We start from the raw sequence: 26070 nt of genomic DNA, 5'->3' as shown, positions 1-26070 counted from the left end.
CAGGGGAAGCAGGAGGAGAAAGTTGGTGTGTAACCCTCCCATTTGTGTTTGAGCTGCCTTGCTCTTCCCTCCTTCTTTTAACCTATGCTTTGAGTGCTATTTTGACTGGGATCTCAATATCTCCCTGTGGGAACAGATGATAGCAGTTTTGTTTCTAAGGGCAGAGCCTTGTGTGCATACTTAAGCAATCTCTACACAAGAAATGCAGGACATCTGGGTGTAGTGCTTTACCCCATGACCTTTGAGCTTGTGCTGGGCAAGACTTTAAATACTGATGTGAGTGAATTCACCTGGGGTAAGAGAGGTACCACCTGATTCCTTGGACCCTGTTGAACTTACCTAGGGTAAGTGGGGCTTCAGAGAGGGAGGAAGGCCCATGTAGCCAAGGCCTGTTCTCAGAATGGTCCCAGTAAGATGTGTTAGGTTTATAGTGGGGAAAGGCTGGCAGCACTGCACAACGGGCTCATAGCTCTTCCTTCACCACAGACTAGGATGGGTGTTTACCCTGCCTTGGCACCTTGTCTTTCAGGAGCTACACTCAACCCTGGGAGAGAGACCCACCTGGGCTCGGCTCAGCCTCCAACACCACCTTCTAGGGACAGTGCCTTAAAGCTGCCTCTGGATAAAGCTGGACTGCCAAAGCCTGGGACAACCCCACTGGCAGTGTCTCCACAGTGTGCAGCCAACAGGGAGCTGGTGACTCCAGCTGAGGCTCCCATCATCCTCAGTTCTCCCCGGACATCCAAGACGGACAGTTACGATCTGGTGTGGAGACCCCGACCGGACAGCAGAGCCCCCATCCTCTATTATGTGGTGAAGCATCGCAAGGTATCACTGTTTTGCCCTGCTCCCATCATCCCTCCATGCTGTTCCACAGGTGGGCTGGTGGCCTCAGCACACATTTTCACACCTCATGAGCAGATGCATTGGGGCAGGGGCACCCATCGCTCACTGGTGGCACTGGTTGGTGGGACCTCTTGAGCTGCAGCCTTAGCCTGTTGAGATCTGATGAGTACAGGCTGTGAGAGAAGGTTTGCTGCACTGTCCAAGAAGAGCCCATAGCAGTGTCTGTCTGCCTAAGCATGCAGAAGGACACACGTGTGTTTCCAGTTGCTTCTGCTTGTAATTCCCAGTTGTGTGCTTGCATGAGGAGGACGTCCTGAGGCAAGATTGCACAGTGACTTGTTATGGAATGCTTTTGTCTTGACATGAGCCAGAGGGACACCTCTGCCTTGAATGGCTTGAGCTGCATGTACCTGTCCTGTTGAGCAGCACCAAAGTGTCCATGCTCTGTGACTGTGGGCAGTCAGCAGAGAGCTGTCATAGCCATGCTGAGTCCTCTGGGAAGGTTTTCAACCACCAGTTTTATTCTGGAAGCTGAAAGGCAGTGCACTCACTGCTGAGTATGCATCTTGCTGGTGGCACAGTGTGAGCACATGGTGCACTGCTAAGTCCTGCTTGAGCCCAAGGACTCCTGCCCTCTGCAGTGCTTCCAGCACCATGGGCACAGTGCAGGCAGAGCTGTAGACCAGCAGTTCCTCTAAAGAATGAAGCATTGTTGTGGGAAAAATTCTGCTTTTTGATGCGTGAAGTATCTCTTTCCATTTTGCTGGGGATAAGTGGAAAAAAGAGGCTTGAATCTATCTGTTTGCTGCTTGACTTTCCTTTGGGTAGGTAAGGAGTTGCAGTAGAAAGGCAGGTTTTGCCTCAAACCCCAAAGGGTTTGAGTGTATTCCAGAAACATACCAGATCATATGTTTTGGATTCCCGGTCACTGCAGGACACTGTTTTCAAGTACATGTGAATATATGTATCTGTTTTCCTTCAATTGTTTGATTTTGTGAAAATACAGCATAATAGAAGGCTATTATAATCCCTACACATCCTTGATTTCTTTCTAAACAAAACTTGAGGATTGCAGCTAACCATCTCTTTAAAGAGCCCTTTCAAACAAAGGCAGAAGATGCCAACACAAGAACATAATAGGCCAAGCTTAAATACAAAAATGAGGTGCCAAAAGCCTCACCAGACTATTGGCTCTGGTTGTCTGCCCAGAAAAGATTTGTCCCCCAATGTTGTGTCATGTAACTGCCAATTCTGCATGTGATCTTAACTTGCAGGCTGAGGTCTGTCCATATTTTATTTGTTTTTCAGCGCTTCACCTGGAAGGGGCCATAGGGCAGTGGAGGTCACTGTGGGTCACTGCAGTTTGCAGTAATATGTTTTCAGTGTAGTCCAAATTCTCAGCTGGAGACTCTTTCTTGGGATGCTTAAGAATTGTGTGGAAAGGAATTAGTCCCAATAACCCTTAAACTTGTTTAGAAAGAGTCTCTTTCTATCGAGATCCTTAGGATCAGCTTAGATAATGATCAGGTTTTGACGTTTCTGACTGGAAAAGCATGTGTGCAGAGAGGGAAGGAATCAATTCAGCAACAAAAGAAAAGGCTCTTTGTGTGAAAGATGGCTGTAAGGAAAGTAAAACCTATAGACAGGAAGCTTACATTTGTACTGGCTGAGGCTCTGCTTCTCCTCTGGAAAATATCTGTGGATGCCTCATTTTCTTTCCCCTGTTCGTACATTGCCCTTAAACTCTCAGCAGCCTGCAAGCAGTCAGATGCCACACAGCCATTATTTTTGCTCTTTAAGAGTTTCTCTTTTTCTTTCCTGGATATGAGCAGCCTTTAAGGCTCCCCTCCCTGGCCTCACAACTTTGCAGGCTGGGGAATGAAAATAAAACGAGGCAGGCATTAATCAGTCAGTGTCAAACGCTTGGAGAAGATGAATGATACAGCAGAGTCTTGGCATTTCCGTTTTGTTGCGTTGCCTGCATTACTAATGCTCCCTTCAGTACTGGGTCACTTCAGTGTCTTGCCTGTTTGCCTGCAAAAATATTATCCTTGCAGCTGGGGAGACGGAGAAAGGTCCCACCTTCCCTCCCCCTCTGCATGGGGCATCACCAAAAAACAAACTGTTTCCAAGCCTTTCTGGAGGCCACGGCCATATATGGTCACTTCCCTGCAGAAACCTGTGCTCCAACATTATGGTTCTTCATTTCAGCCTGAAAGTGCTGGTGGTAAGGCTGGATAAAACCTGATTAAAAGCTGTTAGTCAAATGATTTAGGTTCAGTATGTCTAGGTACCTCAGCCCACGGAAGTGGCCAGAGTCTAAATGAGCAGCTCAGCAGCTGGGCTGCAGGAGAGATTTGGTTCCTAAAGCAGCTCAGTCCTGTGGCTAGTGCTGCTTTTTTATGGGGCACACCTTCTCCAGAGCCTTACACACATTGAGGGGCAGAGGTATTGGAGGGAACCAGCAGATGGAACAAGGCTGAGTGAACCTCTGGGGTCAGGAAAACACCCAGGTGCTTGGGTCACTTGTCCACTTCTACCTGAATCCTTCAGCTTTGCAAAATCAGGCTGGAAGCCTCTCTATCCTTTGTAGACAGGGAACTGTCCTCTAGGCAGGGAAGGTAGCCCTGGTTGGTACACAACCTGTCGTGACAGTTTCTGAGCTCAGTGCCCACAGGAAGCCCAGTCTGCCCCCAGCTTTGCAATGCCTGTATTGGTCTCTCAGCAGGTCACCAATGCCTCGGACAGCTGGGCAGTGAGGGACGTCCCAGCCTCGCAGCACCGCCTGACCCTCACCAGGCTGGACCCTGGGAGCCTTCCGGGGAGCCTCTACGAGGTGGAGATGGCTGCTCACAACTGTGCCGGCGAGGGACAGACAGCCATGGTGACCTTCCGGACTGGTAAAGGTCAAACCTTTCCCTGGGTGTTTTGCTCTGAGTCAGGGGAGGGCTTCTCTGAGACATCCTGCCCCAGCCCTGTGGCACAGGAGCCAGCCTTAGGACAAAGGGGATGTTTCTGCCCTGGAAACCCATCTGCCCTCAGCTTAGAATGACTGTCAGAGGGAAAGTGGAGGGTGGGATGGGGAAAATCAGGTCTTCCCCTCTGTGTGATTTGGAATAAGTCCCTTCCTCCTTCAGTGTCTCAGTTGAACACCTGCAGAACCATAGAAAATGGGTCTAGTGGGGATGCCATGAGGTTGTTTAATCCATCCTCTGCCTGGAGACACAGTCAGCCTGTGGGGGTTGTTCTCAACAGGCATTTGTGTAATTTGTCTTTAAAAGCTTTTCCTGCTCCAAAGGACCCCCCAAGCCTTCCCATGCAGTCTGCTTGGTGCCAAGCTGTCTTTGCCAATAAAAGGATGTTCTAAATGTCTACACTAAGTCCCCCTGTCCCTTGGCTGTTTTTCATATCTCCAGCAGGTGTGGGGAATCACATTCCCTTTGTAGCAATCTTCCCCATGGTGATGGGCTTGCTTACATCTCCCCTCAGGCCCCCTGTCTTGTGCTAATTACTTCCTTCTCAGCCAGAAATCTAGCAGCATTTCAAGAAAACTAATTAAAAGTTGTAGAAAATTAAATAGGAGGGGGACCTATTAACAGTTCAACAAAGTTGCCCCTTTAGCTTTAGTTCCAACCTTAAGGCTAAGTGCATTGAACCCCTAGGGCCATTAGAGTCCAGAGAGTACTTACCTCAGCATCCTGGCTGGGAATATTTTCTTTCTTTATCACAGCAAAAATTAACTCTGAGTCATGTTGCCATGTCACTGATGCCATCTCTCCCCTTCTGCACAGGTCGTCGCCCAAAACCCGAGATTGTTGCCAGCAAAGAGCAGCAAATCCAGAGGGATGACCCGGGCACGAGCACTCAGAGCAGCAACCAGTCCGACAACAGCCGTCTGTCCCGTAAGGACACCCTGAACTGGGCAGGGAGGGAGGGTGAGGGATGCTGGGTCGCAGTGGCCAGGCTGTGGTGGAGTTGAAGTCTCCTCTGAGTAAATCAAGGCTGTGCAATGCCAGTTGAGTGGTCTCTAGCTCCTGACAAGGAGAGGTCCTTCTCAGACACCCCTGCTACTGCCTTTGCCAGACAGTCTGTGTTAGGAGAGCAGGCAGATCTCACTGCCTGCTGCTAAGACTTGTCAGAAATTCTTGGAGTTTCACACGGAGGGTTCAGGAAGCCCTGCCCTGCAGCCTGCAAATGCGTGGTACATAGGAACAACAAACTGCAGTGCACCAGTGGGTGCTGAGGGAGTGTGAGGAAGAAGGGGAGACCAAGGACCTGCATGCTCTGGCATCCTCCTCTCTCAGCCAAGCCCTAACAAGGGGCAGTTAGTGCCCATTCTAGGGCTGCAGGGTGCCCAACTGGGTATTTTGCTGCACTGGAGAAACATTAGATGCTTACTGGTTAATCCAATTCATTGTTTCCCACCTTGTGACTGCCATTACTATTGCCATTATCATTTCTGTGAAACTCTCTCCTCCAATCTCTATCTTTTCTATGAAGTCCTATCCTTCAGCCTTTTCTGTTGCTTTTTCTTTCATATCCACAGCTCCATTCATCTCTTTGCTTTCTGTCTTTTGGCTGTTTTCCTATGAAATTGCATTTCTATAATTCAGAACTTTTCTGTATTTCCTCCTCTGCTTTTTCTTTTCAATCTCTCCTATTTTCATCTTCTACACTTGTTTGTCCCCAGTGTCAGTTTCCCCTTGCCCACTGTTTCTACATCAGCCAGGCTTTTTGCTCCATCTCCAGCCCTGCATCCACACCTTTTCATTGCTCTCCCTCCCATGATGGGTGTACACACCTCAAACCTTGCCTCATCCTACCTGAGTTGGGAGTGGAAAAGGAGCAAGATACAAGCAGGAGTAAAAAGTGTTTAAGGGCACAAACGGAAAGGAATGAGGATTTTGGGGGTGCCAGCTCTAATGAAGAGGCAGAAGGAAGAGAGCATTCAGGATTTAAAGAGCATGTGGGTGGGTACAATGCAAGTAGTCCTTCACCCACATACCTCTGAGCTACACAATCCTCCGGACAGGGTAAAAAGAATATGTTTCATGTCCTGATGTCCTTCTGTGCCCCTTGCAGCTCCAGAGGCACCAGACCGTCCAACCATCTCCATGGCATCAGAGACATCTGTGTATGTGACCTGGATTCCCCGTGGGAACGGTGGGTTCCCCATCCAGTCTTTCCGTGTGGAATATAAGAAATTGAAGAAGTTGGGAGACTGGGTCCTGGCCACCAGTGACATTCCTCCCTCTCGCCTCTCTGTGGAAATCCCAGGCCTGGAGAAAGGTAGGCAGGTGTTCTCCTCCCTGCTTCCTGGAGGTCTGTAGGAAAGCTGCATAGTCCCTGTAGGATGGTTAGCCATCTGTCACGTCATGCTTAGCCCCAGCATGTGTGAGCAAAACAAAGCCTCCCCAGCTCCTGCCTTAGATGCATGGGGAAAAGCTGCTTCTCCAATTTCTCCAGCTGCAAAGACCAGCATAGATTTGACCTCCCTCAGGGAGAGTTACACATGCTTTTCTGTATTACAGGATGTAGTTAGTAAAGGCATTTGGTTTCGCCATTTACTAGACAGAACAGAACTTTCCTTAGCCACAGGCAAGACAGATGGGCATACAATTCCCATTGCACTTCACATGAGAAAAGACACCATCACTGAGTTGGACAGCGTAAAAGGGGAACACAACTACCCAACTCAAAGATCAGTAAAATGATGTTTGGGTGAAAATTACTTAGGCTTTGATCCTTTAACTAATGTTTGTGTACTTAATTCCCATGTAGTAGAGGAAGGATGCCTTCCTATATCTGCTTTCATGTCAGGATATCTTTTCAGGCATCTTTTAACACACACACACCTTCCAAAACTGTTACCTGACCTTTAGACCATCCAGGCAGGAGTTAGGGAAGGCAAATAAAAGCAGGTTCCATCTAGTGCATAGCTGGAATGTATCCATTTGGTGTTTGTACTTCAATCAAAAACTCTCTGTAGGCTCTCTGCCTTCTGGAGAAGTTGCAGCCTCTCTCCACAGTCAGGCCAGTGCTGACGGTAGAAGTTGTAGAAGACTCCAATCTCTGCAACTCTTGCATTTCCCATTTTCCTCCTTAGGCACATCCTATAAATTCCGTGTCCGGGCACTAAACATCCTGGGAGAGAGCGAGCCCAGTGCGGCATCTCGGCCATACGTGGTGTCTGGGTACAGCAACCGCGTCTATGAGCGCCCCGTGGCCGGGCCATACATCACCTTCACAGATGCCATCAACGAGACCACCATCATGCTGAAGTGGATGGTAAGGTTTGTAGGGGCAGAGATCTCTGCATGTGCAGGAAGCAGGGGTGTGTGTGTGTGTGTGTGTGTGCGCTACTTGCCTAGCTTACACTTCTTCCAGGTTACCACACTGGAGCGTGTCACCAGCACAAATGGATCTGGGATCCAAGAGCTGCCTCCTTCAAAGGAGAATTAGGCTTGAGTCACATAGAAGGGCACTAAGTCAGAGAGCCTAGGAAGACCTTTCCTCTTCTGAATCCAGCATTGTATACAGGAGGATTTCAGTGGGTAACCCCAGGGTCTTGACCATTTTGTTCAACAAGCACAGTTCAATGATGCGTGGGGTGGCTGCTTGCTCTCCTGGCCAAATTTCTGAATCCATTAGCACCTCTGTTTGTCCTAGTAGTTTCCAGCAGATATGTCCTTCACTCTCAATTGCTGGGTAGCGGTCCGGCGTGCTGATAAACATTTACAGCAGTCCACCCCGGAGGACTTTTAGGAGTGGGGAAGGTCTTTTTGATGACAAGCCCAGATCCAAGTGTTTTCAACAGTTTAGAGCTTATTCAGAGGGATTCATTACCCTCCTCTCTTCTAGCTGCTTCTAGACACAAATTGCTACAGGGCAGGATGGGCACTGCTGTTCATTTAAACACAAACAGTAGCTGATAAAATATTGGGTGAAAGACAGCAAGAACACACGGAGCTGGGACAGACTGCCCTGGGTATGGGGAAGGATCAGAGCTGCCTTCAAAAACACAGGACTCCTGCAATCACCAGTTAGTGGCAAGGTGCAGTTTGTCTGGAAGCCATGAGCTTACTAGAGTCAAGCCCATGCCCATGCCCAGCTGAGTCACTGTTGTTGAGGAATTTTTCCTCTGAAGCATTGGCTGTAGCTGCTGATAGGGAGCAGAGTACTGGATGCTTGGGGTGACAGGCCCAGACTCATGGCTTGTCTGTTACCTGAGAGAAGCAAAGTGTCAGAGTATAAAATAGCACTGAGTTATTCGAAGGAAGTCCTTACTGTGCAAACAGTGGCAACATAAGGAGGATCCCTCTGCTTGGTTTTCTTCCCATTCATCCCAACTGCTCCTCACCTAGTACAATATGGAGCACGGACATCTCTGCTAATTTCTACTCTCCTTCCCATTCTCTGCAGTATATCCCAGCTAGCAACAACAACACTCCCATCCATGGATTTTACATCTACTACCGCCCCACTGACAGTGACAATGACAGCGACTACAAGAAGGACGTGGTGGAAGGTAGGAGAAATTGGGAGATGGGTCCCAACTGCTGGTTCCTCCTGGAGGACAACACAGCCAGAAGGAACCCTGTGCACAAAATGTACAAAAGGCTGCAGCTGGTGCTGTCTGAGCCTACCCTACCTAGCACTGCAGTAGGGCTGGGCCAGCTGCATGTTCCCCGAGGAAGTTAACAGCACTGTGTGTTTGTTCCCTCCTCAGGAGATCGGTACTGGCACTCCATCAGCCACCTGCAGCCAGAGACCTCATATGACATTAAGATGCAATGCTTCAACGAGGGTGGTGAAAGCGAGTTCAGCAACGTGATGATCTGTGAAACCAAAGGTAACCAGTTCCACAGCCTGCTGCCTTCCCTGACTGCAGCTGTCAGAGCAAAGCATGGCAGGTACCATTCCTGCCTGAAAGTGTGTCATCCAAGTTCAGACGAGGTCTTGGAGGCAGCACTGGGAAGAAGAAAGGCAGAGGGTTCTTCATGCTGTGCATGTGCCCGTACCAGTCCTCACAGATCCCTTGTGCAGAGTCCATCACTGTCCCTCAGAGCAGTAGTTATCTTTTGTTATCCTAAGTATCTGGAACCAGAAGGGCTGTGCCAAACTCCTGCATTGGGTTAGAAGCAGGTCCCATGTTGCCTTCCAAGCAGCTGCACTGTCAAGACAGGAACAGCATTAAGTCCTAGTGTGTGTTTTGTAGAAGCTATTTTTGGTTTTGCATTTGCAGCCCAGGAGCAGATCTGGCAGAGCCGTAAGCCAAGCACAGAGGACTTGTCTGTACTGGAATATGCATCAGACTAGGAAAATCCTGTCATCCAGCCGTGCTTCTTTAATTCTGAACTTCATAGAAGTCTGTCCACTCCACAGTAGCACAGACATCCCTGGAATGGGCTGCTATTCCATCTGCCATGTCTGTGTCTAATGCTCTCTCTTTCTCTCTTCCCTTCACAGCTCGGAAGTCTCTTGGTCTGCCAGGTCGTCTTCCACCCTCCACAGTGCCCCCCCAGCAGCATCCCCCACTCAGTGGTGGGCACAGTGGCCTGGGCACAGGAGCCATGGTGGCCCGTTCCAGCGACTTGCCATACTTGATTGTAGGCGTTGTGCTGGGTTCTATCGTACTCCTCATCGTGGCTTTCATCCCCTTTTGCCTTTGGAGAGCCTGGTCCAAGCAGAGTAAGGGTTCTTTCTTGAGGGATGATTTACAAGATACACTTTGACTGTGGATTAAATCTGACCCTGGGTGTAGTTGGGTCAAACATCCAAAATGTGAGGGCCGCACATTCTGTGAAGCACAGAAAGGGTGGCAGAAGGCAATTCTTAAATGTCCTGTGGAGCCCTGTAAAAACAAAGACCACTCTTTGACCTTCTTCCTGTTACTTGTTGAAAAGGAACCTCTGAGACTAGGGGCAAAGGGGTACTCCATTTGCAGTCATGTAGGGCCCCTTTCCACCATTTGTATCCAAGGGTACTTTGGGTGTCAAAATAGCTGCCTGACAGGACAGCCTAACCCTATCCCCGAGGAGCTTCAAGAAACTCAACTTTACCTTGGATTTTTGCCTCAGACTTCCTTTTTTATTCCTTCTGCAGAGCAAACCATTGACATGGGCTTCCCAGGAGCTGGGCTGCTGGTATCGTCCTGCCAGTACACCATGGTGCCTCTGAGGGGCATCTCTGCTCCTCGTGCCAATGGACATCCTTATGTTAATGGGCAGCCCTACACCAACAGGGCACATCTGAATGGCATCTGCCCCTCCACAGGAGTGGGGTATGCAAGCACCAAGCCCAGAGATTACAGCCCGGATGAAGTGCCAACGGTACGTCCACACCTGAGGTTAAAAGCTGGTTTCACATGAGCTAGAGGCCATGGTTGCAGTGAGAAGGCTTCTCCAGACATGGCTGGCACACTTGGCAGCATGTAGGAGTGGAAGACTGGCTTCTTAAAAGAGATTTACCCTTTGCAGTGGACTCTTAGATGGAGAACAGGAAGGTCTCCAAAACACTGAAGGGGTGGTTTCTTGAGGCAGTAGCTCTATGGAGGAGGCAGTGAGAAAAGGCTAGTCTTATAGGAATGGTTCCTGTTCCCGAGCAAAGCTCACAGGGACTGACAATGCTGAGGACTCTGTGTGTAAAGAGTAACATAGGCCAAGGCAGTGCCACGGCTGACACTGAAAATTGATTATCATCCCCTATGGATTCAGCAGTAAGCATGAAGTGAGTTTTCCAGTGCTCAGTTCCACTGTCCTCTGTATCAAAACAAACAGTTTCAGCTTTCTCTGCCTTCTGCCATAAGAACTTCAGCAATCTGCCCCAGGGCTCTGACTTCAGAGCAGCACCTGCGTCTTAATGCTGCTGTGTGCCATTGCTCTGCTAAGAATCCTTCTCTCTCCTTGCAGTCGCACGAGGAGACCAACGCCTTGCTGCAGGCAAGAGTGCTGCAAAATGGGAATGCACACCAAGACTACCAGCCCTCCAGGTTAGCCCTGGTTTGTGGAGGGAGAGGGTGGAACAATCCAGTGGGACCTGCAAGACTACATGCTCACAAAAGCCTGCCCTCAATACATTCCCATCTGTCCCAGCTTACTTGGGAAACAAATCCATTTATATACTTTCTCTTTGTACAGCTCATTCCTCTTATGATTTCAGGGAGGAATAATTTAATTGTAGAGGTGGCCAAGACTTACTTCCCCTTGTCTCCTTTTCTTCTCCCTGCTCCTAAATGGGAGACTGAAAAGCAGGGTGAGAGAAGCAAACATCTATGACTGGTTGCTGATAAACAGCTGGCCCAGAATCTGCCCAGGGTCCAGTTGTGGGTGCTTTGTGTCTCACTGTTCAGATGTCTTTAGAAACATGTTTCCTGTGAGGCACTACTTCCAGCTCCTGTGGCAGTCACTAGAGGTTAGGTCATGGATGTCACGTCCCATCCCCTCATTCCCATCCCACAACTACATCCCGGTTTCTGCTCTTCCCCTCATTTAGGAATGGTCTGTGTCATTGCATTGATGTAGCTGGCTGAGATGTTGCACAGGTTATATCTTTCAAGGAGGAAAGATCTGTTAATAGTACTAAACCTCTTTGCTTGCCTCCCCAGATTGCCCAGCTCAAGAACAGAAGACAGCTCTTTCCTCTACAGTCTCCCAGATGACTCCACTCACCAGCTTCTTCAGCCACAAGATGACTGTCCTCACCTTCAAGAGCACTTTGTTGGCCTCCATCATCCAGTGATGGGCAGCAAAGCGGGAGGTCCTAGCCTGGATGCTCGACGGGATCCCCTGTTCCACCAAGGTCAGTGGTCTGGAAAACTCTGTGCATCCATCTCATTATTTTATGCTGATCTTGAAGGGAAATACCACTGTAGAGCTTTATGATGGCTCATGTTCATATGATGAGAATCTATCTCCCTAGGATCTCATCCACTGTAGTGTGGATCAGACTTGTTTTGTGCAAGCATGGGATCAAATTTCCACATAGTCAGGACTTTCAGAACGTAGATCTTCCTCTTTGATCAGAGTACCTCTCCTTATAAAGTGAACTGCTGACTAGAAACCTTCCACAACATCTCTCATTTGAGTGTGCATTGTAATATTTTCTTGCTCTTTTTCCTTTCAGGAAGCCCTTGCTGCCTAGGCCTGGTGCCAGTTGAGGAGGTAGAAAGACTAGATTGCTGCCGGTCCAGAGGAGATCTTCATCCCCAGAATCCAGTGATCACATCTTTGGGTCAGGACCTACCAAGACATCTGAACAGCAGCCCACCACCACTGAGGCCCTTAGAGACTCATCCTCCCACCAGCTAGGGACCAAGCTGCCTTTTGCAAAAGACTTATTCTAAAGAGAAATAGAGAAAGGGTATTTATTTTTGTATAACACCCCTATTTATATATTTATGCACTTGTATATAGATGTATATGTGCCTTTTATAATGCTATGGAGACAGAAGGCATCTTCAGCAAGGTCATGGGAGGACCCAGGAAACAAGGCAGCAGCTCTCTGTGGCACTGGCTGTGCTTGTCAGAGCACACGACTGAAACAGCTGGACAAGGACATTGCAGGGCACGGGTTCAAAAAGAGCTGCCACCAGCAAGATCGAGCACCCTCTTGCAGCAACAGCTTTGCAAAAGATAATGCTGTCAAAAAGGTGTTTTCCTCTCCCCCACAGGAAGGTTTGTTCCAGGAACACACACGCTCCTGTGAATGGACTGGAGTTACACACTCTGCCTAATCACTGTAAACAGCCCTTCACATACACACCGTGCACACTGCCTGCAGCCTATCTGTAAAGACAAACCCACGCTTTAACATCTAAAATAAGGGCTTTAGTCTCTGCTGTGCCTGCCTGTATGCTCATTCTTCCCACAGAGTGAGCCTTCTCCTTTTTCTTCACTTGCAGACATACAGCAAGCAGGGCACATTGGGAAAGCTGACATTTTGCTGCAGTTAAAAGTTTTGCAAATAGCCACCAAGGCAATATCTCCTTAATGCTGAGCTCAGAAGAGGGACAGCTGCTACCTGTGCCAGTTCAGTGACATAAAACTTCTAGTGAGGAGCACAGAGAGAGGAAATTTCCATTTATCTGCAAGGACAGCTGCATGAGTTTGGTGATGGAGGGACAGACACAAATCTCTGTCAATCTTTAAGACTGGCAGAGATTTGAGTTTACCCCACTCCCCACCCTGTGGTTTTCCAGCTTCAGAAACTTTCAGCGTGGAGGCCTGTGGATAAGAACGGTTTTCCTTTAAGGAAATAGGGGATGCTCAGTACTTTCAAAAGGAACTATTAAGGAAACTACCCTGTGTGACCATCCAGGAGGCACTCTGGCAGTCACACTCCCAACACCAGAGACTTCACCTGCTGACACAGAAGCCCCTTCACAGCAGGCAGCTCCAGTGAGTCCACAGATGTCCCACTTGACTCCCTAAACACACCACTCAGAGAAGTTTCCCTTACTGGTTCAACCCTAGGTTTCCCATAGCAGAGTCTCAGGTGTCTCGTTCCTAAAAGTAATTTAATTGTGGTGCAGCAACACTCTAACAGCTCAAGCTGGGTGCCTCTGGAGAGGGACCCTGAACAAAGGAATCCCTGGGCCCTCCGTCTGTGCACCTGTGCCAATGGTGATACTTAGTCTGGGGTCTTGTTGCTGTTCATTGGCTCCAGCTGAGTCTGTGTGTCTGGTCACCTGGCTGGCACCAGAGGTCCCTGTGCCCTTTGTTAGGCAAAGGTTGGTGCCAGTTCACAGCCCCTTGCCTGGAGCTTCAGTGCAGCTGCACACCGAGCTACCTGCACTAGGTGTGGTCCTCAGCAGGGACCCACTGTAAGGGAGAGCTGCACAGGTACCTCTTGTGGTTGAGCTGGGCCCAGCAGGGACAGTTCTTGTGCTTGGCTGGGATATGGCTGGTCCCTGGCTGAGCATACACCAGAGATGCAAAGACCAGTGGCAAAAGGCAGGGAGTGGGAAGGAACAGCAAGAGCAGCTGCAAGATGTTCAGTCTATTCAATATGAATTAGCAACAACCCCCAAGCCTTCCCATACACCCTCAGAAGCCTTGCACTAGAATAACTATGCAATGCAACCCCTCTGCCCTGGGGATGAAGGAAGTTCTCGCCGTAACAGGGTAAGTGCTGTAAATGATCACGTGCTGCCACCATACCAAATGTGAGAAGCAAATAAGAGTAAGCCCTGAAAACAGACAGAGCCTGGCGCTCTCACTCTGACCAGGCAGCTGCAAGCCAGTGGAATTACAGGCTGACCTTACATTTGCTGTACCCTTCTCCTGCCCTGTAAATGCCACATCCTGCGCTGCAGTGCAGTTTTCCACTGCTCTGTACCCCTCTGAGCACCACAGGCCCTGAGAAGAAAGGCTCCTTTGCTTTCTCTGAGCAAATAGAACATCCCTTGACTCTAACTACTGTTAGCAGAGCAGTGCCATTGCTGCTAAGATGCTCAGCAATGACAAATGCACCTTTAAGGCAGACCTCTTTTACCTTTTTTGAGAACAAGGTACCAAAGCTATATTTGCCCCCTGATCCAACCTTCAACAGCCACTTGTTTGAAAAGCACAGACATAATGCACACACACACACAGGGCACCTGTTCAGTGCAAGGCCCTGCAATGGACTGATAACAGCATTTAGCAGTTGTATTTGCAATTCTTTATTCCATATCTGTTGCTACAGTCATATATTGATAGAGGAAAGAAATGTAACCCTTTACAACTAAACCAAAACAATTTCACCGTTGGTGTCTCAGGGTCCTGTGGTGATGCAGGCTGTAGAAAGAGGCACGCACCTTTTCTTCTAGGGAAAGTTGAGCTGTTTTAAGCATCCATCTGTTCTGCCCAGATTCATTGCCTCTCTGGGGAAGATTGTACCATGAACCAGGTGCTTGAGCTGTGACTCCAGCCTGGCTTTCTCTTTGATTTTAGTAATTCGGGTGCCATGAAATTCTACTCCCTGTATGGAAAGGAAAAAAAATGGCTCCTATAAAACAGGGGAGAACGAACAGTGGAAATTTATTTCAAGCAGGAAAGTGAAGCTTTCTAGGAAGCAGGACATGTCCATGGCTTTTCCACTCCTAGTCAGAACTACTTGAAAGTCAGAAAGTTAGTGAGGGACCATTAACTTAGCCTCAGACTGTCACAGGTGGCTGCCTATTCCCTGGTGCAGAGCAATGAAACCACTTTTCACTGTAACACTTTGTTACATGACTGTTTTCATGTAACAAAGGAACATTTTTTTAGATTTCTGCAAAGCACTTTTTAATTAAAAACAAGATGAGTTTGTTTCAGTCTTAGAAAGCAGCTAAGTAAGAAATGACAGGGATGCTAAGGCATGGCCTGCTTCAGGATCAGCTCATTCTGATCCCCTTCTACCAGACCTGGAGCAGTCATTTGGCCTGTCCCAATATTAGCCCAGCCTGCTGTCTGGTCCTGCAGAGCAGGATGCGAGACCAGAGAGCTGGTGAGGGCCACACTATCCCTTACCATTTCTGAGCAGTCCCAAACTTGCACAGTGGCTAAAGTGGTACAGTGTAGCAGAGTGGCTAGAAGGCTTACCAGTTCATTCTTTAGTGAATCCAGCTTAGTTTCAAGTTGATGCTTTTCAATGGTCAACTGGTGCAGCTGCTTCAGCTTGCTGGTGTTTTCGTTTGTCACATTCATTAGCTGGTTCCGCAGGTCTAGGATTCTTTTCTAGAAAGATTTAAAAAGTTGAGCTGGGATGAGAGAGGACTAAAAGTGTAAAGTGAGGAAGAAGGGCTAGGCACAACTTTCTTGTCTTCTGTGTCACAAAAATCTTTAGTGTAACTATTCAGCCCCAAGGAAATGAAGCCTTTATAGATCATCACAACACGTCTTTTTCCTCCTCCTTACCTCCCATTCTTTGAGCTCCTGGGAATGCTCATATTCTTTCTCCATTATTTGCACTTTCATCTTCTCCATGTGCACATTAACAGATTCTGCTTGAACTGCTTCAAAATCAACCTGCCGACCAAACTTCTTCATCATCAGATTATTGCACTTCTCTTCCAGTTCTAAGAGAGAGGCATGACACAAAGGGCAGCACTGTCATACCTTGGTTGGTGAGAATTTCTGCCTTACCCCAGCTTTTTGTCTGAGCTCTTTGGTATCTGCTCTGCAATAAAGAATTCACACAAAACCACACAGAGCTCACAATTGAGTGTTGCTCTTTGTCCCTACCCATTATCACACCTGTGTTGTCACTAAGCCAGTCCTAGTCAGCCACTCCCACACGACAGACTATATAAGGCCTCTGCAGGTCTGGTGGTGCTAGACACAGCTTAGGGTTTCATTCTTCGGAAGGTGTTTTGAATAGGGTTTGTTTTATTCTTCTAATGTTACACAGAGGAAACTGCCAAAAAAAGCTTATGGAGCTTTGGGAAAACTGCTTTTTTTCCTAGGATTTCTGGTTTGGAATCAGATGTCCCAACTTCCAGTGTCTCATCTCAGTCAACTCTACTTATACTGAATTCCTAAATTACTTCACACAGCCTAATGACTCTATAGTGTTGGAGAACTACCAGTACTTCATCAAAACAGTCCACTTGATAGGCTCATTCTGTTTTTATTTTCTGCAGTAACCGGCTGTGATATCTGTGCAAGTGTAGAGACAGACATGTGGTGAGTTACCTCCACCCAGTGAGAGGGACAGAACGAGCATTAGTATGCTGTGTTGTTTGGTGTCTGTTACTCACCTTGAATCTCTTTCTCCTTCTCCTTTTTGTCCCGGACAAGCTGCTTGTGTTGCTCCCGAGCCGTATTATAGATCTCTCTTTGCATTAGATTTTCATTATGTAACTCCCCAACTCTCTTCCGCAGGGACTCCAAGGACGAGCTGCTAAATACCAAAGCTTGGGAGAAGTCACTGGGCATCTCCCCATTAACCAAGTACTGCACCTGCAAGAAGCAGCCATAAATAAGCAAGGCTGACTTTACTTATTAAGGGTGCTGGTGATCTCTCTACATAACAAATGTGTGAGCATTAGAGAACTGATGAGTGAGGTAATAGTAAGTGTGGGCAGAACTCATGTTTTGAGCCAGGGAATCGCTACCACTCAGTGAAGCTCAAAGACCGCTTGGATCTCTGACAAATACCTACACATAAAGCTGTCTACCCTTCTGTGGCACCTGGAACAAAGGGGCAGTGAGGCACTCCCTGTCAGCTGTACTTTTTAATTATCTGGGAGCTGCAGGATTGCACAGTCAAGCCTTAGACTCTTCTGTCTGTATTACCAACCTTTTACCGAAGGGAGACAGAACAAATGGAGAGAGCTGAGCTTGCCTCAGAGGTATATAAGCACTAACAGGTAGAGGCCTATCTTCTCTCTCTGAGGACAAGATTCAGCCTAGAGAAAATAACAGTATTGTCATGAGTTTTCATTTTCTACTTATCTTCCCTGCACTTCCCCTTTGGGGTTTTTTTGGGGTGGTTTTTTCTTTTTTTCCCCCAGGAGACTATTTGGTAGGTATGAAGCTGAAGAAAATGCCACGCCAAACCTACAAAACACTTGAAGATTATGCACATTTCAGCAACGGGCCAACCTGCCTGTCCTTACCTCATTCCTGTCAGTATGGGAGAAGAAAAAAAAAAAGAATTCTAGAGGAAATAGGAACATGAAGTTCAGTTAATGGCACTTCACTCCCAGGAGACTATGATGACTCAGGAACTAAGGGCCCCAAAGAACAGCAGCACCATTGTTTAGATGTATATAGGCCATTCTGCACCTGCAGATGCACAGCATCTTGAATTACCTGATGGAGTTTCAAAGGCACAGCTACATCTAGCTCATTCAGCCTCTGCTGTTTTTCCCACTGAATGGTCTCCAGTTCCTTGTTTGTCGTGTCCAGACTGGTTTCCACTACTTTTGCCTGCAGAAAGACAAAAATAGTGGGCCAACAAAAATCCTGTAGCACTCAAAATATGTAAGGCAGAAAGGTTCTGTTAGAATTCCTGATCCAAAAGGAAAGCATTATAGAAAAAAATTGCTCTATTTTTAAAATTACATGTAATGATAGGTGATTTTCATAGGCAAACATGAGGCTTACCTACATACTCAAGCAAGATTCTAACCTAAATACCTCTGTACACATGTCCACACATAAATGTCTCCTTAGAGAAACCCTGTATGTATCAAGAGACAGCTGCTTTGTTAGGCATCTAAAACACTTGTAGATCTACAGAGCCTGCAAGATAATTTTTATTGTGTTATGCCTGGAAATGCTTATTGATTCTGCATGAGAAAGAAACAATTCAGACTCAAATGTCAGACCCCAGGGTGAATATGTTGGCAGCTGACACTGAGGAAAGCCTTTAAAAACTAAACAAAAAATGTTGTAAGTTAAGCATATTTGATGGAATATTTTTGAGACACAATAAAAGCAAGACTTGCATAATATTATTTTGGTAGCACTCTCTATCCCAGATAACCCTTCAAATTAAGATATTTTGGAATAATATCAATCAAATGTCTAGATGAATGCAGGAGTTCAAAAAAGCTAAAAGGAAAATTTGCACCGAAAGAGTTTATTTAGTGATTACCTGTGACAAAAAGAAAATAATTAAAAGCAAAAGAAATAGGTGTAAGAATAGCATTTTATGCATTTATTTTAACCTGCATTTATGTTAGGATAGGTATTCTTCAATTTCTCCATCCCTATACACATGGGACAGGCCAGGCTACACCAGGTGTTTCACCTGAACCACTGAATTCAGTTTCTGCTGCTGCATGATGGCTAGACAGCTGGGGAAGAACTGACATAAAACCTGGATCCAGCCTCATAGCAGCTAAGGTTGGAGCACCTCGATTTACCTTTCTCAGGAGAACATGTGCCCTATGTTGAGCTGCCTCTTCTCTCCATGCTACCACGGATATCACTCCCCAAGCTGAGGCCTCTCAAAAGGTTGGGATTTTGTTTTTAAATCAGCTAAAACCATTAGCACAACATTTTCAATGTAATAGAGCATGCTGATGCTTGCTGAGAAAACACTATGATACCTTATTGGCCAAGGCACTACATTTCTTTCTGAGGTTAGCAGCAACTTTCTTCTCTTTCTCAATGTCTAACCGCTGCTGCCGGAGCTGGATGGTGTTTTGGAGGAGTGCCTCATCACAGCCTGAGAAGGAAAGAATCAAAGAATAGCTTAGTTTCATTATGACTGTACTATAGTTACCAGCTTGAGCTAGTAGCTTCTCCTACTGTGCACATTGCCCAGCATTCTCCATAATAATACTGTGGTTTTTGGTTCCCTGGGGCCTTCTCAAACATAAATCCCATGGGCCATGTTCCTCCATGAGGGGGTGAATGTCTTGCATGGATCTTTTTTTCTTTACAGTCAGTCAAGGCAGTTTGTTTCCAGAAGTCAGATTAAATGCATCAAAGCCAGAATTAAAGCCAAGTGCTCAAAAACTAGCTTTTGTAAGCAATGCAGTCCCAGTAATTACTATTCATTACAGTAAAACCTTCAATTATATGAACACACAGTTGTTTATCCATAGCAGCCTTTGCTGTAATCTATGAACTAGTTCTATTTGTAAACAAAGCTGGGTTCATAGAACCTGTTTCATTTGTTTCATGGTAAGGAAGATCTGTGAATTTCTGTCTAACACTGTGGTTTCAGTCAGAGTAATTGAGTGCATAATTATGCCCAAATCAGCAGGCATAATAATAAAAAAAAAAGAAAGTCCAATAAAGGCAAAGAAAATGACACATAAAGAGACAAATATGAACAGGCTAATGCAACACGTAATTTCCCTACTAAATTAGCAATTTGAACTTTTAAAATGGAAAGTAAAAATCTTCATTTCTTCCCAACATTTCATTGAAAAATGAGATAAATGAGGAGTTAATAAAAAATTCAATTTGTGGAAATGATATTAAAATCCAATTAAAAAAAAAAAGGTGAGGTGCATTATTGGTAAGTTCTCACTTAAAACGAAGCAGTGTTGTTACATGGTCATTGACATATCACTCAAAGATTATTTTTTTTACAAAACAACACCCTAAATTAGCTAAACACGTACCAAAGAGAAAGGGGATGGGGAGGAGAGAAGTTTTTTGCCCTTTTTGAATGCATGAATGAAGAGGATTTTGCAAAGCGAAGCTCCTATCTTTTCAGATGCCCTTGAGAGAGCCGCCTAGCAACAGGCAATTGCTGCACAAATCCACGAGGTGGTAACAAAGAGCTTCAATTAACAGCACGGTAGGGTCCCCTCAGAACTTTCCCTAGCAGGAGGGATCCAGCTAGGCCAGGCAACAGGTTTCCAAAGAGCAGCCACAGCCTCACTACAGATCCACTCCTGAGAGGAGCCATTTCTCTCAGAAAAAAGCTGTGAAATGGTGAATGGTTCTTTACACTCAATAATTAATTTGTAGTGCTTAGCTAAGTTTTATTTTTCCCAACTTTATAATTAGGGTACCCTAAACCACTACCAGTGATTTCATTATCTTCCCTAGGATTTCCTGGGAAGAAATGCTGAGCTCAGGAAGGGCACACACATTCCAGCCCTTCGTGGCTTTAATATGCAGTGAATAATGAAAAAGTCTGTTTTCTTTTTCAACACACAGTGTTGTCCCTAAAGCTAAACAACTAGTCAATGAAGGAAACAATGTCTTAGGTACCGTTTGGGCAAACAGAATCGTCAAAGACTTCATCTTCAGATCCAGAATTTTCTTCATCAGTACTCAAGCTGGACTCTTCATCATCCTCCTCTTCATTCTCATGTCCTTCACCTGCAAGAAACAGACAGTGCTGCTGGCTTGCAGAACACCTGAAGACCCACCAGCTGTGCATTATGCTGATGTGTTGGTGAACACAATCCCAATAATCCATGAAAGATCATCCTGGTAATATGTGAATCCAGGCACCTTGTTTCTATTGCATTGATCTGATGATTACACAGAAAGGTAAAAAGACTTTTTTGCTCATCATGTCCCACTTGAAAAGCCAAGTCAGAGAGAGCACAAGTAATTTAGCTCAGTAAGACTGCCTAGCCTTAACAGTTTAAAACTGAGTCACTAAGACAAATGAAATCCTTTCATAATACGTGTACTCCTGTAACTAATTGATGATTGCAGATTAGGTTTATGATCTCTCATTAATCAGGGGACAGATTAAAGCAGAATGTCATGAAGGTGACAGACTAATTACTTACCCATAACTCCCATTGGTACAGCATAGGAAGTACCTATTTAAAGCTTTGCCTTTTCTTCTTGCCAATTATCAGTCCTCAATACTGACTTACAGGAAATAAATTGCAGGAGCTCTCATCAGACCAACTGCAGTCATGTTAAAAACTGGATTACATCACTATTATCATTCAAAATGGCTGACACAGAACATGTTTTCACTATATAAACAAATCTGATCTACAGGGTTTTGAACTGACTAGGATGCTGCATGTACTCAGGGCTCCAGCTAGACTGAGAGACAGTTACTTGACCACATAGAAATACGTGTAACAAAACACAGAAACCAAAAAGAACAGAATATCTAACCTGCTTCTCTTCCTACTTCTCTTTTTTCCGTGCCCTTGATTTTCTTCTTCAGAACCTTGGTTAGAAAATCAGCAAACTTCTTGTTTTCTCTAAGGGATGCTTGGAAGTTGGCATAAAGAGCTTTCTCACATTCCTGAAGCTTTACAATCTCACACTCTCTATCCTCCAGCTGTGCAAGGTAGCTCTTCAACTTTGACTACACAAACCAAAAAAACTACTTCAGTAAAATGCTGCAACCCATGTTTATGTCTATAGGATGCATCTGTGAAGATCTGGAAATGCAAAACTTGTCTTGCTCTCTTTAAGTCCATGGTTCAATCAAACAAAACCTAGAAGTATGTTCTAAAAGTATATGATTTGTCACTTATGCCACATCATGAAGTACCTATTAAAATACAAATGTTAACTATTGGAAGTTAAAATTGCCCATCCTAGGTTGATCATCAAGAGTTTCTTGTTTTTCAAAATTTAGCACTAGACACTGGATCTGTGCTAAAACAAAGCAGAGAGCTGCCACCATTTACTTCATGACTTGCTTTTGTTTCAAGCCATACCTTAATGGTACTGTTAAATCCAGAGACATGTGGCCTACTTACTTGTATGGCCTTCTGTTCACTGATGAGGGTGTTAACTCGCCCCTGGAGGAGGTCCTCATGCTTCTCAGAGTTCTTCAGGATAAGCAGCTCTGCATACCACATGATGTAGCGCAGCTCAGCACTTATCATCGGCACATCCATCTTCAGCTTCTTGTGCCGCAAAAGGTGAAGTTCAGCATCAAAGCTGATCATCAGTGTGTTGATCTGGAGCATGTGAGAGTCAAATCAGGAACAAGGAAAGTATTACAAGTGAAGATGAACATGTAAAGCTCCACTTGTACAAGGAAAAAGTTCTCCACCAAGTCAACTCAGACTTGCTGTTTACTATGGATTACTGAAGCACTTAGAAACACAAAGTTAACCCCAAATGTGTCTTCATTCTCAGCACAGTAGCAAAAGAATCACCAGGGCTTCACAGGAATCCTTCACTGCATCCCACTCCTACCCAGAAGTGTTTTACTCTTCAGAGAATGTTTTACAGTAGTCTCTAGTTCACAGTAGTTGATGTAACAATCACAAATGTAACAAAAAATAAATCTGCCTTGACAGACTTCTCTCTGAATACCTGCCAGATCTTCCCTTAGACATTTATAAGCAAATCAGTAGTAGCTGCTGCCGACATTAACTTAGATATATGTGATGGTCTCAGCAGAATTGGGATATTCTCTCAACACATATAAGAACTGAGAACACCATGAATCTACGAAGTTGTAGTGATGCTCCTTTTTTTCCTCTTTGTAACTTTTCAAGTAGTGTCTAACCTTCTATTTTTCTTTTTTTTTTTTGGCCACTAAGCTCATAGTTTCATAGAACAATCAATAAGAAATCTGTTTTTCAAGTGATAATAGTCAGCACACAGGTCCCAGGGATTTATACTGATTTACACTGTAAATTTGCAACAGATAGCATTTTTCTGAACTTCAGAAAGGCAAGAATAGCTGCAATCCTGAGACAGAAGGGGCTTTGGTTTCATTTCTGATCCACTGGAATGGTTTAATCTGACAAAAATAACTTTTGACTTCCTACCTGTTTAATAAAGGTCTCTTGCAAGTACAGATTTTTTATCTTCTCCTGCTTTAACATTTCCAGTTCCATTTCAGTTGGCTCTACTTTCTCAAACTCAGAACCCTTCTTCTGCTTTTTTGCCACAGATGATGCTGTTTCCACTGGACATCCACCTGCAGCCTGTGCCATGGGGTCAGTCTTGTTTATCAAAGGAGTTTGGCGAAACCTATCCCTAAATGCATGAGATGATGGAGACTCTTTCAGTTGTTCTGGGGGCTTTGCCTTGGCCTCCTGCTCCTCTCTGAACTTCAGGAGGATCTCACTATTGTATTCGAATTTTTTTTCAGGAACTTCATCTGGGTGCAACTGAGGGATTGAGGGAAGAGGGAGACATTCTGACAAATCCAAGGCTGCCTGTACGTGTTTCAATTCCTGCACTAAACACTTGATTTCATCAATAACAGAAACCTTGAGATCCCGCAAAGACAGGATTTCTTTGTTCATATCTGCTTTCATCGTATGGATCTGCAAAGAAAAAACAATTTTAGCAGGATTCCCCAGGAATACTTACATAGCAAGTAGTCTTCCCCAACACAAGAAGGCAAACTTTATCCTGGACGGTGTTAGGGAGTATTGTCACAGGTCAAGAGAGGTGATCCCTCCTCAGCAGTGGCGAGGTCACATGTGGAGTGCTGTGTCCAGTTCTGGGCTTCCCAGTACAGGAGAGAATCAGTGCTACCAGAGACAGTCCAGTGAAGGGCCACTAAGACAATTAGAGGACTGGAGCATCTCTCCTGCGAGGAAAGGCTGAGAGAGCTAGGACTGTTCAGCCAGGAGAAGAGTTGGAGTAGATCTCAGCAATGTATATAAATACCTGAAGGAAGTGTGCAAAGAGGATGGAGCCAGGCTCTTTCCAGTGATGCCCACTGACTAGCAAGAGAAGATGGGCACAAATTGAAATTCAGGTGGTTCCCTCTGAACATCAGGAAACACTGTTTTACTGTAAGAGTGACTGAACACTGGCACAGATTGCCCAGTGAGGTTGCAGTGTCTCCATCCTTGGAGAAACTGGAAAGCCATCTGGACATGGCAACCCCTTCTAGATAGCCTTGCTTGAGCAGAGGATTTGGACTAGATTACCATCAGAAACATTTTCCTACTTCAAACATTCCATGACAAGGAGATGCTGTATTAGTTGACTCTTTTCACATGAAATAATAATGAGTGTGATCTATCATTAATATATTTGGCAGAAACTTCTCTGATCTTTATAAAAGAAAATAACCCTATACAACAGCCATCTGAAGTAACTGGAATTCTTCATCTGTATAAACCTGGAATTTATGACAAGAACTATTCCCTTTGTTTGTCTTGTCTTGTCCTACTGAGTTAGATTAATCACTGGATATCTAGTAACATCAGCACTACAGTGAAATGTTGAAACCCAAGCATGGCACTAAAATGACCCAACAAACCCCCTGAGACTGTAGTATTGCTTCTTTAATGCTTATACCTTACTGACAAAGCCACCCAGCATACACAGTGCCTGAGATTAGGCAACTGGTTCATGAGGACAGGACTGGAGAAGACTCAGGACCACTTCAACAAAGATAAACCATGCAGTGAACAGGCTCCTCTGTCAGTAAGCAGGGCAAGAAATAAGCCTTCCTACCAAAAAGCAACTAGGCAGTTCCAACTGCAATAGAAGAATTTCTTCATTGTTCTTTTAGATAAAGAAATGTGTCACTCTTTTGCACTCCAGCCAAATAAAATGAAAAACAGTTCCAATGAAAAGAACAATCGGGGGGGAAAGTCACAAACCAAGCAAAAAAGATACTGCACAACATTTGAGCTTATTGTGTCTTCATAGTTAAAAGATGTGCAGTAGCTGTAGGAGTCCTATCACAGCAAGGTGGCTCCTAAAGACCTGGTTTCTTAGGAAGATGCCAATGCTTAGTACACAGAAGCACTGTTTCGCAAAGTGCGAATACAGAGAGGCCACACTAGGACCACTTGTCCTTGCTCATCCCTGTTTTTGTAAAGGTATTTCATGGCAGGGGCTATTTAGCTCAGTGTTTCAAGGAAAGCACACCAGTTACTAGATGCTAAGACTTTCTGAAGAACTGAAAAAAGACAGGTGTCCCTGCTGAAGAAATAGTAAGGAAAAATTCTCATTTATAAAGAGCCAGCTGAGGGTTATCCTGGATTGATTCAGGTTTGGGTTTGGTGAAGCACTAACAGTTCACAAGAGAAAGGCTGATTCATAACTAAAGCTGACTCAACACAGCAGACTGTCCTTCAGGATGTATTCCCACATCCACTTTGATTTCCTTTCAAAAAAATTATTCAGTGACTAATATACTATCCTCCCTTCCCCCTCAAATAGTAAATATACACAGCAATGAATCAGTTTCCATACCAACTTTTCCAGGGATGCAAGCTGCATCACCTTCTTCTCAGTGTTCACATGTTCAGGGAGTTTGTAGTTAGAGGCAGTCTTCAGCTTATAACATCCTATGTTCTCCCGTGCTTCTTTGATCTCCTCAGCATCTTTGGGATTCTCACAGTCATCACTAGGTTTGCTCTTGTATCTAGTAGGTACAAAATAAAGCTGAACTTTACAACCGAAAGCATACAGATGAACAAACAGGATCATTTCATACCTTCTGATTTGTGCAGTAAAGCTTGAGAGGTGAACAACGGGTCAAGAATGACACACCTCTTTCAGAAAAGAATGGCTACTTTGGGAAGAATACCCTTGGACGTCTGAATGCAAACTTCAGATTAAGTTTTTTTCTCCCCCAAGAACTCTTAGAACATAGCTCTGCCATGGGACAGATTAAACCTTCACGCTCAGACTGAGTTCTGGGTCAAGTGAGTACATGTTGCTCTCAGCTTCAGAGAGCTGCCTGTCAACAGTCGACCAGCCTGTAGCACAGAATACCTGATCCTACTCTATAAATACTCAATAACCTTGCCTTGTATTCTGACTCTACATTGGTCCCATTCCCCATCATTCATCCTCTAAAGAAGAATTTCTGTACTTCCATGACCATAGAAGCACAGAATGGTTTGGGTTGGAAGGAACCTTAAAGATCATC

At 45.4% G+C, this 26070-nt stretch overlaps 2 protein-coding genes across 2 annotated transcripts in view; one reads left to right on the top strand and one right to left on the bottom strand.

The window, feature by feature from the left end:
• Nucleotides 1–12187, top strand: part of BOC (BOC cell adhesion associated, oncogene regulated) — a 23359-nt gene extending 11172 nt beyond the window's left edge. The window contains exons 7-18 of the mRNA XM_009070088.1: nt 530–828; nt 3572–3746; nt 4638–4748; nt 5929–6135; nt 6953–7134; nt 8269–8374; nt 8576–8698; nt 9316–9537; nt 9952–10178; nt 10758–10837; nt 11453–11646; nt 11971–12187. Of these exons, the coding sequence (XP_009068336.1) occupies nt 530–828; nt 3572–3746; nt 4638–4748; nt 5929–6135; nt 6953–7134; nt 8269–8374; nt 8576–8698; nt 9316–9537; nt 9952–10178; nt 10758–10837; nt 11453–11646; nt 11971–12155 (2111 nt within the window). The 3' untranslated portion in view covers nt 12156–12187. The remainder of the gene's footprint in view (nt 1–529; nt 829–3571; nt 3747–4637; nt 4749–5928; nt 6136–6952; nt 7135–8268; nt 8375–8575; nt 8699–9315; nt 9538–9951; nt 10179–10757; nt 10838–11452; nt 11647–11970) is intronic.
• A 2992-nt stretch (nt 12188–15179) lies between these two features.
• The window catches only part of CFAP44 (cilia and flagella associated protein 44), a 36433-nt gene continuing 25542 nt past the window's right edge, over nt 15180–26070 (bottom strand). Inside the window, exons 23-32 of the mRNA XM_009070089.1 lie at nt 25389–25560; nt 22991–23494; nt 21965–22168; nt 21369–21564; nt 20493–20603; nt 18869–18987; nt 17625–17741; nt 16568–16769; nt 15726–15886; nt 15180–15545 (exon numbers count right to left, since the gene is read on the bottom strand). Of these exons, the coding sequence (XP_009068337.1) occupies nt 15180–15545; nt 15726–15886; nt 16568–16769; nt 17625–17741; nt 18869–18987; nt 20493–20603; nt 21369–21564; nt 21965–22168; nt 22991–23494; nt 25389–25560 (2152 nt within the window). The remainder of the gene's footprint in view (nt 15546–15725; nt 15887–16567; nt 16770–17624; nt 17742–18868; nt 18988–20492; nt 20604–21368; nt 21565–21964; nt 22169–22990; nt 23495–25388; nt 25561–26070) is intronic.

The sequence above is a fragment of the Acanthisitta chloris genome, unplaced genomic scaffold, assembly GCF_000695815.1.
Source record: "Acanthisitta chloris isolate BGI_N310 unplaced genomic scaffold, ASM69581v1 scaffold11512, whole genome shotgun sequence".
NCBI classification, from domain to species: domain Eukaryota; kingdom Metazoa; phylum Chordata; class Aves; order Passeriformes; family Acanthisittidae; genus Acanthisitta; species Acanthisitta chloris.
The sequence above is the reverse complement of the archived record's forward strand: the minus strand, read 5'-3'. Positions and strand labels throughout refer to the sequence as shown.